This window comes from Cololabis saira, chromosome 11 (assembly GCF_033807715.1).
Source record: "Cololabis saira isolate AMF1-May2022 chromosome 11, fColSai1.1, whole genome shotgun sequence".
Lineage (NCBI taxonomy): Eukaryota > Metazoa > Chordata > Actinopteri > Beloniformes > Belonidae > Cololabis > Cololabis saira.
Genome location: NC_084597.1, coordinates 23,616,933 through 23,630,876, shown reverse-complemented (window position 1 = coordinate 23,630,876; position 13,944 = coordinate 23,616,933). Strand labels below are relative to the sequence as shown.

General features: G+C 37.7%; 1 protein-coding gene across 4 annotated transcripts in view; it reads left to right on the top strand.

The window, feature by feature from the left end:
- LOC133455171 (nipped-B-like protein B) overlaps window positions 1-9,086 on the top strand; it is a 41,518-nt gene extending 32,432 nt beyond the window's left edge. For all 4 annotated transcript variants that reach the window (XM_061734083.1, XM_061734085.1, XM_061734082.1 and 1 more), the window contains 12 exons: window positions 106-199; window positions 1,619-1,773; window positions 1,876-1,966; window positions 2,535-2,708; window positions 2,840-3,030; window positions 3,143-3,250; window positions 3,645-3,845; window positions 3,985-4,131; window positions 4,727-5,079; window positions 5,162-5,336; window positions 5,593-5,772; window positions 8,104-9,086. In XM_061734083.1, the coding sequence (XP_061590067.1) occupies window positions 106-199; window positions 1,619-1,773; window positions 1,876-1,966; window positions 2,535-2,708; window positions 2,840-3,030; window positions 3,143-3,250; window positions 3,645-3,845; window positions 3,985-4,131; window positions 4,727-5,079; window positions 5,162-5,336; window positions 5,593-5,772; window positions 8,104-8,463 (2,229 nt within the window). In that variant the 3' untranslated portion in view covers window positions 8,464-9,086. The remainder of the gene's footprint in view (window positions 1-105; window positions 200-1,618; window positions 1,774-1,875; window positions 1,967-2,534; window positions 2,709-2,839; window positions 3,031-3,142; window positions 3,251-3,644; window positions 3,846-3,984; window positions 4,132-4,726; window positions 5,080-5,161; window positions 5,337-5,592; window positions 5,773-8,103) is intronic.
- The last annotated feature ends 4,858 nt before the right edge of the window (window positions 9,087-13,944 follow it).

Below are 13,944 nucleotides of genomic sequence, written 5' to 3'. Positions count from 1 at the left end.
GTTTCATTTACAGCTCACAGGTTTCAGAGGCAACGGTCAAATCATAAACAGCATTATCATAAGAATTTGACAATTGTAACATCCTTTGTCATGTCTGCATCTCAGGTCGTACAACATTGTGTGAGCTGTCTGGGTGCTATTGTGAACAAGGTCACACACAACTACAAGTTTGTTTGGGCTTGTTTCAATCGGTTCTACGGTAAGGATTATGTTTATGTATTGTAATTCAAGTCATCTGTAGTCATTCCCTTTGTGTTACAGTTAATACCAAGAACTTAGGTATAAGGTAATTGTCACATACTTAGAAGGGCAAACCTCAGGAAAAGATCTAAAATGTACCAGCATGTTTGGTTGTTTATTCACTTTCAAACTGCAGATTAAGGGCCAATCCCAATTCTCCTTCACTCGCCCTTCTTTTCTCCACTCGCACTTCTTTTCTTCCCTAACTCCTAAAAAAGAAGGGGGAGATTTTAGGGCAATTGAGATCTAGGGCACTTGGCCCAGTTGCCTGTCCCATTTCTCCTACTCCCCCTCGTTTTCATCCCTGATCAGGAAGCAGAGAGCCAAAAGCTGTTTTAATTTCAGCTGTAGCGCTGTTAATATGCCACTTTATTAAGTTTTAATATTTTTTCAGGCATAAAGGTAACCTTAAGATCCGCAACCGGGGCTCAGTTTATCCAAATAACTCAGATGTTTTCGGAGATGAGAAGAGCCGCCGGCCCCGGGGAGCAGCCTCAGCTCACAGCCCGAGAAGAGACGTGTCCGCCGGGTCAAGCTGCTCCGTCGTCCCGGGAGAGAGTTTCTCTCCCGGGACGCAGCTCTGTTGAGAATTATGCTGGCTGAAATAAATCATTTAGGAAGATGTTGGTTTAATAGATGAAATCTAACAGTTGTAGCTACGCCTGTTAAGAAATTTGCTCAGAAATTTAGAGATTTCTGTCTGCCGGCTCCGGAGTTTGGGTCCGTGTTAAATCGACGCAGAGCTACGGCGTAGGGTACGGCGTACGGTGCGCGTCGCCGCGTACATCGACGCAGACCTTACGGCGTAGATTACGTAACCTACGCCGTAGGATCTGCGTTGGTGTAACGCGGACCATAAATCCCTTTATTCTGCCGTGATCTTCCGCAACTTTATCTGAAAGTGTGTAAATTGCCCAGATAACAGCTGGATTACTTTGTGGTTTCTGAAAACTATTATATCAGAAACATCCAAAACAAATCTGACGAGTCACAGGATTATTTCTCTCTATTTCTCTGAGACGAGTCTGCCTGTTTGGCTCCGGTCGGCGAGTCAAATCGACGCAGAGCCTACGGCAAAAGCATTCTGGGAAATTTTCTTACCCCCTCGCTCGCCAAGTCAGCATCTGAAATCCCTCGATTTGAAGGGGCTATTCTCAGCCCCTAGCCCTCGTTATGCCTCGGAATTGGGACACCACTACCTTCACGGGAACGCGCAAAAGTTAGGGTTAGTGAAGAAAACGAGGGCGAGGGGGAGTATTGGGACGCAGCCTTAATCTACAACACATTGTGCTTAATCACAACAGAACAAATATTGATGAACATTTAAGAGTTATAACAGTAATTGTTTCATTTTATTTCCACTTCATTTATGGGACAGGAGCTCTGTCTAAACTCAAGACACAGCACCAGGAAGACCCCAGCAGCTCCACTCTGGCTGCCAACAAACCTACGCTGCTGCGCTCTCTCTTTACTGTGGGGGCTCTCTGTCGACACTTTGATTTTGACCAAGAAGAGTTCAAGGGTGCTAACAAGGTAAACCCTGGTACTCTTTGTAAATGCTGTTTTCAGAACTGCTGTAGAACCTGTTTTGACTCTGAACCTTTTCGTCTCTGTCTGACTCTTTTTGTCTCTTAGATTGTCATAAAGGAAAAAGTATTGGAACTCCTCCTGTATTTCACTACACATGAGGATGAGGAGGTCCAGATCAAGGCCATCATAGGTCTAGGTATGTTGTACCTCAATCTATGCTTGCGTAGAATATAATCCTGAACGCAGGGACCTTTCATAATCCTGATAACTGCTGGAGGAACATTGCATTCTTTTTTTTTGAATCCACATCACAGAAAATGCCGCCTGTTTTAAACAGTTGAAAGATGTATTTTCCTTTTTTTAATCTCCTACTTCAGAGTATTAGCTTTAAATTTGAGATATAAAATCTATGACAGTGTGTAGAGACTTGTTGAACATATAAAACTGGACATTCCAATTTATCACTAGAAAAAACAAAAGATATAAACAGCTGTTCTCTACATTAGTTTCTAAAAGCGTTAACCCTTGCAAGACCTGAGACCTGAGCCTTAGTGCCTTGCAAGGGTAAAGAAAACAGAGATGAATGGATAGACCAAAGCCCAGGAAAGTTTGTTGTCCTTCCATAACTCTCATAAATGGAGTTACTTGTTTTGAATGCGCTAACTGCTGACATATTTACGAATTGATTTTTGTCTGGGACTTTAGCTTTGGTTTTCTAATTATTTCTATGTTTTTTTTTTTAATATAATTTCCGCTCTTTAAAGGATTCCAGTTCATCATGCACCCAGAGCTCATGTTTGTGCAAGATGTAAAAGTTCTGTATAACAACACCATGGCAGATGACAACAGTGTGGTTGGTCTGAAGATCCAAGTGCTCAAAAACCTGCAGACGTACCTGCAGGAGGAGGACTCTCGAATGCAAGAGGCTGACCGTGAATGTGAGCAAAAAAAAAACAAATCTCTCTTTGTTCCTACTTTACCGTTAACAATTATATTGATGCATATCGATTAGTCTCGTGTTCAGTGGGTCATCAACAATCTGCTCAGGGTAATGTGCTCTTCTGTTCAGGGAAGAAACAAGCCAAGGAGGAGGATCTGAAGGAAATGGGGGACATCTCATCAGGCATGAGCAGCTCCATAATGCAGATTTACCTGAAGCAGGTCCTGGAGTCCTTCTTCCACTCACAGTCCACTGTTCGGCATTTTGCTTTGAGTGTTATTTCACTAACTCTCAACCAGGGCCTCATCCATCCGGTGCAGGTGTGTTTACAGTCTTACACAAGGAAGAAGATCCCCTGAGACTTAAATAGTAATTATATAATACAAGAAAGATCTGAATGGGATTTTTACTTTCTTTGCCATTTGTGTTTAGTGTGTTCCTTATTTGATCGCCATGGGAACAGATCCAGAGCCAACCATGAAGAACAAGGCAGACCAACAACTGGTGGAGATTGACAAAAAATATATAGGCTTCATCCATGTGAGTGGTTGCTCATGAATTGTTCTCTGAAAGGGTTTTTCTTTTCTGGGGGTCGGGCTTAAAAGTAGTTACGGTAAATGGTGCATAAATATTTTGACTTCTGGAAAATCAATCAAAGTTGAAGTATGCAGCATATGCAGACCTGATGAAACAGCAGCCTTTCTTGTCGTAACTAGTTATTACATGATTCGAATGCTGTGTTCAAAACTCTCCATTGCAAATGCAACAAGCACAAAGTTATAATTGGACCATTCATATCATCATTTCAAATCCGAAATGTTTCATGTGACTCTTTAAAGGCTTTAAACAAATGCATTTATCTGGAATGATTTCAAATGTTTTCGTTAAATCCGCATATCTGATGAATAATGAAGCTCTTTCTTTGTATTCAAAGATGAAGGCAGTTGCAGGGTTGAAGATGTCTTACCAGGTGCAGCAGGCCATACATGGATCCAAAGTGGCCGTGATCCGAGGTTTCCGACAGGATGACGCAGACTCGGCTCTCTGTTCTCATCTCTACACTTTGGTCCGAGGGAACCGACAACATAGACGGGCTTTCCTCATCTCCCTGCTCAACCTGTTTGACGAGAGCTCTGTACGTTAATTTCGTTGATTTAGACTGGCTTTTATGTAGAGATATTTAGATGTTTGTGTCCATGAAGATACATGTTCTTGTCGAATTAAGTTTGGACTTGCACGGATCATTTATGTTTTTTTCGCTTTGATATTTACAGAAAACAGAGGTGAATAAGCTGCTGTTCATCGCAGACAACCTGGCCTGTTTCCCTTACCAGACCCAGGAGGAGCCTCTTTTCATCATGCACCACATAGACATTACTCTGTCTGTTTCTGGTAGCAACCTTCTCCAGTCGTTCAAAGAGGTAAGAATGTTTGTTTATCGCTTTAACTGATTAAAGATCTCTCATCTACTGCATGCTAAAAATATAATATGCAAAGTTGAAAATACTTAACTAAATCTAACCAGGAGAAGTTAAAAACCATCCTTTGCTCTGACAAACTGAAATTTGAAGCTTGATTTGGAAATCATGGTTGCTGTGTTTTTTCAAACAAAAGATGGACCATTTTCACCCCCTTTAAAAATGTCAGATATGCATATCTGTTGGTGGGGTAATGTTGAAAAAAATATGCAGACTTTTTGGAATAACGCAATGGCATCCAGTTGATGTCCTTTTAAGCAAAATAATAACAAATTATATAAAAAAAGGCTCTATGGTTAAAGAGTCTGGGTGGTAAACAGGTGCCTTTCCATCTAGAATGGAGATCTTTTTAGTGAAAGATGAAGCAATTAAGCAACACCTGAAATCAAGTTTGAAGGAATAATGAAAAAAAACTACAACTGGACTCTTCAGTTCTTAACAATTATAATTGTTATATTTTGTTAGCAGATCAAAAGCTGTCCTGGTTTGTGATTCTTAGTGTACATTTGATCAGTGACTAATTTTCTTCGGTTTGCAGTGTTTACAGAAGGGGACGGTAAAGGTTGTAAAGAAGGTGAAGACAAAAAAGAAAAAGAAGCATCATTCTCGGAGGAGGAAAAACAGTTCGGATGAAGATGACGAGGACAGCAGCAGCAGCAGCAGTAGCAGCAGCAGCAGTTCCAGCAGCAGTGATGAAGATGAGGAGGTGGTCCACAGGAAGAAAACCTCAGGCACGGTCTCAGATTCTGACATGGAAGATGAAGAAGCAGTGATGGAGCGTCTGCCCGAAAACACTGTCCCTCTGCAGGAGTTTGCTAGCGCTTCACAGGGAATTCTGCTGCTGCTGGTGCTCAAACAGCATCTGAAAAACCTTTATGGTTTCTCAGACAGGTAAGAAACATTTAAAATGCTGCAACCCTAGTATTTTACACTTTCTTCTTGTGTGTGAACATGTAGCTTGTTTGTGTTCCAGCAAAATCCAGAAGTACTCACCGACAGAGTCTGCCAAAGTCTACGACAAAGCAGTGAACAGGAAATCTAAGGTGCACTTCAGTCCTCGTCAGACACTGGCGTACCTGAAGAGCGACCTGGCCAACACCGATCTCAGCTATGAGACTAAGAGGAAAATTGTCAAACAATATTTAGATGTAAGCACTGACTTTTTTAACATATATAGTATCTTAATTATTATTATTATTATTATTATTATTATTATTATTATTATTATTATTATTATTATTATTATTATTATTATTATTATCTCAATTCCTGCAATAGTTTTGTGACACATGGTGTAACTGTTGTGTGAGACACAAACTCGTATAAGACAGAAGATAACATTTTCTTTGGCCTGAATTCCACCGGTTCATAGACATTTCACTTTAAAAGGGTATTTTTCTGTAGTTCAAGGTACTGATGGAGCACTTGGATCGCGATGAAGAGGATGAGGAGGGTGAAGCAAACGCCAATGCCAGAAACAAAGCCATCACTTCGCTGCTGAAGTGCCCAAAACCTCGGAACCATAATCACACTGTTCCAGTGGAGACGGACAATGAGGAGAGTGATGATGAAGATCCTCCTGCGGTAAGAGTTTGACACATCCTTAAGGCTCCTTAAACGTAATGATTTTAGCACATTTACTTGCAGATATTTGCAGCAGAAGACGCTATTTGATGGACCACTTTAGCAGAGGAGAAAAGGTTTCCTTTGTTCATGAATATGTAGATATCAGCCATTGCCGTCATTTTGGGGGATTTTTTTTTCACATAACAGATTCTCCTTCTACCAAATGAATTTAGTTAAACTATTCTATCTATAACACTTCCTTTTAGATACAAGTCTTAAATATTTCATACAGTATCAATATTTTTGCTGCATATTAGAGGAATGGTTTAGTAATTACCTAGAGTAAAATGTAAAACCCTCTTTTTCAAAGGCTCAGATTAAATTGGAAACCTGCCATTACTAATAACAAAATATCACGTTTCAGTGCTTTCATTAATTTAGAATGATTTATTGATTAAATTACATATTTGGCCATTTAGTCAATATTTGCTGTCTCACTGATGGATTTATTTGATTCTTGTAGCCTGCTTTGACTTGTTCAACCTGCATTTGAGAAGTTGGTATTCAAAGCAATATCTATGACTGTTGCAAATGATGCCACTCTTGGAATAAACACCAGATCTTTTGTCTGCATAACTGATGAAGAAATAATGAAGGAAGATCCAACGTCTGTCAGTGGCATGCTGTGCAATCAATTGCCCAATTACGTTCTAATCTCTGGAAAAGATGGCTTTACATATTAATGTTTTGTAATTACTAAACACTTCCTACCATTTGAATGTGAATACACTTAAATTAAAGATGAATATTATTCATCACAAGATACTGTCAGTCACAAGTATTATTGTAATTTGATGTCAACAAATACCCAAATATGATCAAAATACCCTGGTGTGTTCTTGCATCACCTGTTTTCCAAAGACGCATCCAGATGAGATTTGTTAAGACAGCGTATCCCAGAATGCATTTCACATCACTGAATGGCAACAATGGTAGAAGAGAACGCTCACAACTTTGAAGAAATTTGTGCAGGAGAATATATTCCTTCTAACGTCAAATTTGAGGCGATTTGTCACAACAGAGCCGATTTGAAAATGTCCAAACTTGGAGTAATTGGTATTGAGAACTGGCCAGTATCTCACCCGCCACTTATGCCTATGCTGCTGACCAGAAACCACACACCACCACCACGTTATTCAATGTACTGCTGTCTTTGTGGACAAACATTTCCTTAACTGCACAAAACATTTAAATTTACTCCAGAATGAGATGTACTTGTAAACTGGAGTGCTAGCAGCATTTGAATGGCAGGACTCTGAATAATCAAGCTCAAATGAGACTGAAATGACAATAAAACTCAGTACTAACAACTGTCGTCTAAAGAGTCTACATGTAGTTGTTGCTATGTGGGTTGTCATTTAATCATTAGAAAAAGCAGAGCTGAAGACAGATGAGGGTGAGAGATGTCTGGAACAGGTTATTTCTGTTAACATTTGAAACGGATATTTATGTGCATGAATCCTCTCCCTGTTATTGATTGAAGAAATATTTATTATGATTTGGGGTACCCACTTAGTTTTTGGTTTAGACATCCAGGGCAGTGTATTCAATTCAATTCGATTCAACTTTATTTATATAGCGTCTTATACAACAGATGTTGTCTCTAGACGCTTTCCAGAGATCCAGAACATGTATGAAGACAGATTTTTCTTTTACACTGTACTCACAAGAATGAGTTTACTTTGTGTTCATCTCTGAATGTAAATAAAGCAACAAAGCATAGACTCACTTACCCTACCTTTTAAAGTAAAGAATTAACTCAGAAATTACACATGCAAGTGACACTGATGTGTCAGCTGTGTAATTCTTTTAATTTTTAAGCATCTTTGAGATCTTTTAAAAGCACTCTATAAATAAAATCGATTATTATTATTTAATTTACATTGGAATACTACTAAACACATTCAGAATCATGCATCTTAACTACATCAATGATACATACTTTGATAACAAATACAGTTTAGCTTTCAGAACCACCAAATTGCTGTCCAGTTTAAAATTATTTTTTCTTCTTTCTCATTTTTCTCAAAGCATCATTTTAGTCAATTACATTTTTTTCTTTTTTCTCTCTTTTTGAATATTCATTTTTAAGAAAAGTGTACAAGTTTATTCATTAAAATGTATTTAATTAACTGATTTATTTATAGGCAGTGCAATCAAGAATGAAAAAGTTGCATTTTAGTTTGGACCAGTGATGCTACTCGTCTATAAAAGTCACTCTGGAGCCCTAGGTTTTTGTCATGCGCTGTTTGTATGAAAGGGGACTAACGTCGTCACTTCTGTCCACAGAGAAAACCAAGAAAAGGTGAGGATTCTGCCGAGGATTCAGGCCACAGGAACGAGACAGTGGAAGTCATGGACGTTGTGGCCATCTCCCGCCCCAAATACAAAGACAGGCCACAAATTGCCAAGGTCATCCAGAAGACCCGAAGTGGCTACAGCATACACTGGATGACAGGAACCTACTCTGGACCATGGGCTGTGGCCAAGAAACGGGACGGTCGCAAAAAGGTTCCTTGGGTCGACAGCATCAAGGAGTCAGACATTATTTACAAGAAGATTTCCTTGACAAGCGGACAAAAGCTCACGAACAAAGTGGCACAGACATTACGGGCGCTATACGCTGCCAAGGAGGGGACTAAGAGGTAATCACATGACTCTATCAAACAGCCCTCACAGCCCAAATCTGTAGATGTACTATGTTACAAGCAGAGAAAGTAAACATCTTTAGAATTAAGGCCCTTGTGGAGGAGGAATATCGCAAACATTTACCTTTTTGACTACAGACATGTGTAAAGTAAACACAAGAAAAGCAGAGAAGGAAATGTTTGGGAAAACTGTTGCGGGAGTTCCTTCGCTGTTGTGCAGCAACTTGGTTGTTTGATTTTTACTCCCACTGTATCATAGTTTAACTAAAAACATGTTTATACCTGAACATAATTCTGTAAAAATTGAATTGAATGTTGGAAATTAGTGTATTGATGATGTTCTTAATAAAGTGTTTTTGGAATTATAACTAGCACCAGATGGATTTATTCACTTAACTTGAGCTTCAACAACTTTTAACTCCTTGTTTCAAACACTTTGTTGTTTACCCTCACTGTGTAATAGACTACCTTTGATATAATTTATTTATGTTGAAAGCAGTGCAGTATCTGTGCCTATATTGTTGAAAATATAGATTTTGATGTTATACAACAGAGGGCCACAGTAAAGTTATCGCCTGCTCTTCTGGTGGAACAAATACTGCAATAAATTTTTCTTACGTCTTTGTTACTTGTTTGTGTTTTTTCCCCCTGCATCAGATGTCTTACATACAACCCTCAAATAGGGCACATTTATAAATACTAGGGATGGGTGGTATGGACTAAAAAATGTATCACGATAATTTCTGGCATTTATCCCGATAACGATAAAAAAAAATACCAATTCAACTCCACCTTTTCAACTATAAATCTATCTCGCTCTCAGATCTGCCATGTTTGTTACACAAAAACGTCATCAACGGGATTTTGTCCTTTTTTCTTTCTTTCTTTCTGGCTCATTTCCTTCCTTCCTTCCTTTTTCCCTTCCTTCCTTCTTTCCTCCTGCTCTCTCCTTCCTTCTTCCCTTCCTCTTTTCTCCCTTCCTTCCTCCTTTCCTTGTTTTCTCCCTTCCTTCTCCCCTTTCTTTCTTTCTTTCTTTCTTTCTTTCTTTCTTTCTTTCTTTCTTTCTTTCTTTCTTTCTTTCTTTCTTTCTTTCTTTCTTTCTTTCTTTCTTTCTTTCTGGCTCATTTCCTTCCTTCCTTTTTCCCTTCCTTCCTTCTTTCTTCCTGCTCTCTCCTTCCTTCTTCCCTTCCTCTTTTCTCCCTCCCTTCCTTCCTCCTTTCCTTGTTTTCTCCCTTCCTTCTCCCCCTTCCTTCCTTCCTTCCTTCCTTCCTTCCTTCCTTCCTTCCTTCACGTAGTGCGTGGATTTAACACAAAACCATAAATCATCTTTACACAAAAACGTCATCAACGGGAATTTATCGTTTTTACCGCGAGATGACAAATTCTTACCGTGAGGATTTTTTTGACGGTATATCGTGAACGGTAAAATATCGCCCATTCCTAATAAATACTCATAAAAGTACTTTTCACTTTAGCGTCACTGGCATGAGTGATGGCATGAGTGCAATATACTTAATGCTTTCTGTCAACTGGGTTTGCTAATCTATATGTGGATATGGACATCCTCTGCATCATTGCTGCCATTATAGACATGAAAATAACCTTTATTAAGGACACTGATTAACCCTTGTACCTGGCTTTAAGATTTGTTGCTGATAACAATCTGAAGGGTCCTTTTTGAGTGCAAACAACACAATGCCACAAAAAAACACCTTGATTATTGATTCAATTGATCACAAATCATGTTTCCAATGTGAAACATATCCATCCCAGATTCCTCTTGAGTCCAGAGTTGCTGACACTACACATGAACAAGGTTAACACAAACTTCTGTTTTTGTTCTATGAAGTTATAAATCCAGAAAATAGTGTGCAACAAAAGTTTTCCAAAGTGTCCTGTCAGCCATATGGTAAAAAAAAACCCACTGAATAATTGTTCTTGATGCGGTGACTACTGAAGGACTGGAAATCACTAACTCCAACAGTAACTAACACACGGAAATGCCTTCAGATTCCCTGAAATGTTCATGTTCTGTGGAAGGGGAAATATTCAAATCCCTTCCTTCATTTATGCAAGGGGTCTTGTTTTTAAACATTTTATTTATATTAATACATTTGTGAAAATATGTGACTTTCAGTCACCATGCTTGAACATTGTTTGTGGTACCCCTCAGGGGTTACTTAAACTTTTTATTCTACACATAAATGACATGAAAGTCTAAAATGTACTACTATTTGTTCTTTTTTCTGATGATACAAATATTTCTGTGCAGGGGAGAATTTACAGAAGCTTGTGGAGGAATGCGCAGAATTGAACACATTTAAAAATGGGTTTGATATAAATACACTATCATTAAATGTGGACAAAACAAAGTTAATGTTTTTTGGAAATTGTAAGGGGAACAGTGATTTACTGTAGAAGTTGGGATAGAGGGTGTCTATGTACGGAGTTAATGAAATTAAGTTTTTGGGTGTGGTCATTGACCACAAGATCTGCTGGAAACGTCACATTTAACATGTTCAAGCTAAAGTATCCAGAAATATTTCAGTCCTTAGTAATGCTAAATATCTATTGAATAACTAAGCAGTACATATTGTATATTACTCACTTATTTTGCCATATGTTAATTGTGTGGAAGTTTGAGGCAACACCTACAAATCCTCATTCTGACCGTTGTGCACACTCCAGAAAAGAGCCATCATAACGGTTCATAAGGCAGGTTTTCCAAGACCACACTAATTAGTTATCTATAACTGGAGTAGCTGTCAATGTGGTGCTCAGACAATAAACTTGTTCTGAACATAGACTTCAGGAGGAAAGCCAAAACAGGCACTCAACGGGTGGAGAGGGTAAGGATCTCCGGTCTGTGTATGCGCTATCTTTGCTCAGGGTCTCTGCCATCTACTGTTTTTTGTTTTTTCTCTCCTTAAACTGCTTGTGTGTGTGTGTGTGTGTGTGTGTGTGTGTGTGTGTGTGTGTGTGTGTGTGTGTGTGTGCTGAAGTCCACTGTCATCTCCACAGTCTTGAGCAGGTTCTGATGGGTGTCTGATTGTTTTCAACAAGTACAGGGATTATAATCTGTGTATAATCAGTGTCTCTAACGGTGTAAATAGGATTGTTGACATGAGTATGACTGTATATTTCTGTATAGGTGTGTGGGTGTTTGTATGTGGCTACACTGATACAAATATTGTGCTTGATCTACTTGAAAAAAATAAGTCAACTTTTTGCATGAGATTATTATGTAGATCAATAAAGACTAGTCTTTGTATGAACTATTACATTTTTTTAATGTAAATAATACATTTAGCAAGTACAGTCAACTTAATTGCAAAAATTAAGTTCACTTTAGTTGCACACTAAAAATGAAGTAGTTTATACAAAGACTAGTTTTTCTTGATCTACATAAAAATCTCATGCGAAAAAGTTGCCTTAATTTTTTTTAAAGTAGATCAAGATATTTTTACTGTGGTGTTCTACTTAAACAAATAAGGCCTTTTTCATCTAAACGTTGGTCAATCTGCCCAATAGATTAAAATTGTTAAAGGAAAGGTAAATACAACAAGATCATTGCTTGTTGTTTGTGTGTAAATGAAAAGATTGCCTGGGATTACATAAATACTGCTTGTTAAGGAAAAAATTTAAAAAATATTAGATTACTTTCTAAATTACTAGAATAGAATAGAATACTTTATTGTCAATGTACCTGGGTACAGTGAGATTGAAAGCAGCATCACATCTCCTGTGCAAGATAAATAAGAAACAATAGTGCAAACAATAAGAAATATAAGAATATAAGAAATATAAATAATGTAAAAAATATAAAAAAGGTTAAGGTGCATTTGAATAGTGAAGACCTGAGATTTTATTTACAGATGATAGTATATAGTTACACATGTAGTGGAATATTGCACAGATAGTCCGGGAGAAGTATTGCACGGTAAAAAACAGTAACGAAGACTATACATGTACGGCTTTTTAATATTTTTCCACAAGAAGAGTGCCTTGGACTACCTTTTTTGAAAAGATATTGTTTTTTTTCCCCAACACCAAAAAGCACCTTCAAGATTTTTTCTGAACAATTCCCTGAGCACTTCGGATTTTCTCTTCACTATACATGTATATATGGAGTAATTTGTTTTCTCATTGACACATTGTCTATACGACCATTTTTTTCTTTTCAGTTTGTTTCAGGCTGGACATAAAGGAACAAGACACACTAACAAATAAAACAAAGTGGGTTGAACAATGCAAAAAAAAAAAAAAAAAAAATATCCTATGTTCATTCTGTCTGTGCAATGCATCTCAGAATAGGCTATGTAAGAATTACTGCATTTTTTTTATATGTATGTATCTAACTTTTTTTTTGTTTTCTCGAAAAGTGTAGCATTTATTGGCAAAAGTGTGTTAGTGTGATACAAAGTGTGATAACGAGTCTTAGGAACATATTCCCACTGACCGAAAGGTGGCAGCAGAGTCAAGTCAAGTCAAGTCAAATTTTATTTATTTATGCACATAAACAAACGGCTGAGCCGCAACCAAAGTGCTTCACAGAAAGTGCTTTAAAAAAGGGAAGACATAAAAAGGGGGACTAGAAAAGAGCTAAGAGACAAAATCTGAATAAGACAATATAAAAAGACACTAATTAAAAGCAAGGGAAAAAGGTGGGTCTTTAACTGAGATTTAATTATATATATATATATATATATATATATATATATATATATATATATATATATATATATATATATATATATATATATATATATATATATATATATATCTACACTCAGGACTGGACCAGTCATGAATAAAAAAAGTCACTAACTGAACGTTACTAATAACGTTGCTACTACAGTGACTGTCTCTGTCTGCAGTGGATTGTATTATGACACATTCAAGCCTAATCAGTAATTATTTTTTTAGCCTAATCAGTAATTATGAGCATCAAACGAACGTCCGTTACGTTATCATGATGTGTTCAATGTGGTCTTGTAAAGATGTGTTAGTGCGACATTTGAGTATCCAAAAACAACAAAACAAGTTTTGTTAGATCTGTTGTTGTTACAGCAATAAAAAAAGGGGCCCACGGCAATATTCTTTAAGGGGGCCCAGAATTCCTAGCAACTGCCCTGCACAAGCGAATATGTAACTATACATTTTTCCAAGATAAACTTCTAAATTTAAATAAAAAATAAAATAAATAAAATAAATTTAAATAATCACAAAATAAAATAATCACAGGGGTTGACATTTCAACAAAAATGTATAAGCGTAGCAAGATTGTATCTTAAAGAGCAAGAGACTCTAACATGGTTTCACATAAATCATTTATAGACTGATTTTCTTTTGAAGAAGAAGAAGATGTGCAGGGGAAGGGAGTTCCAGAGTCTGGGGTGGCAGCAGAGAGCTCTGCTGGAGCCAATCGAGGGAAATTCAAACAAAAACGTCTGAGAAGAAGAGTGACGTAGGTCCACGGGAA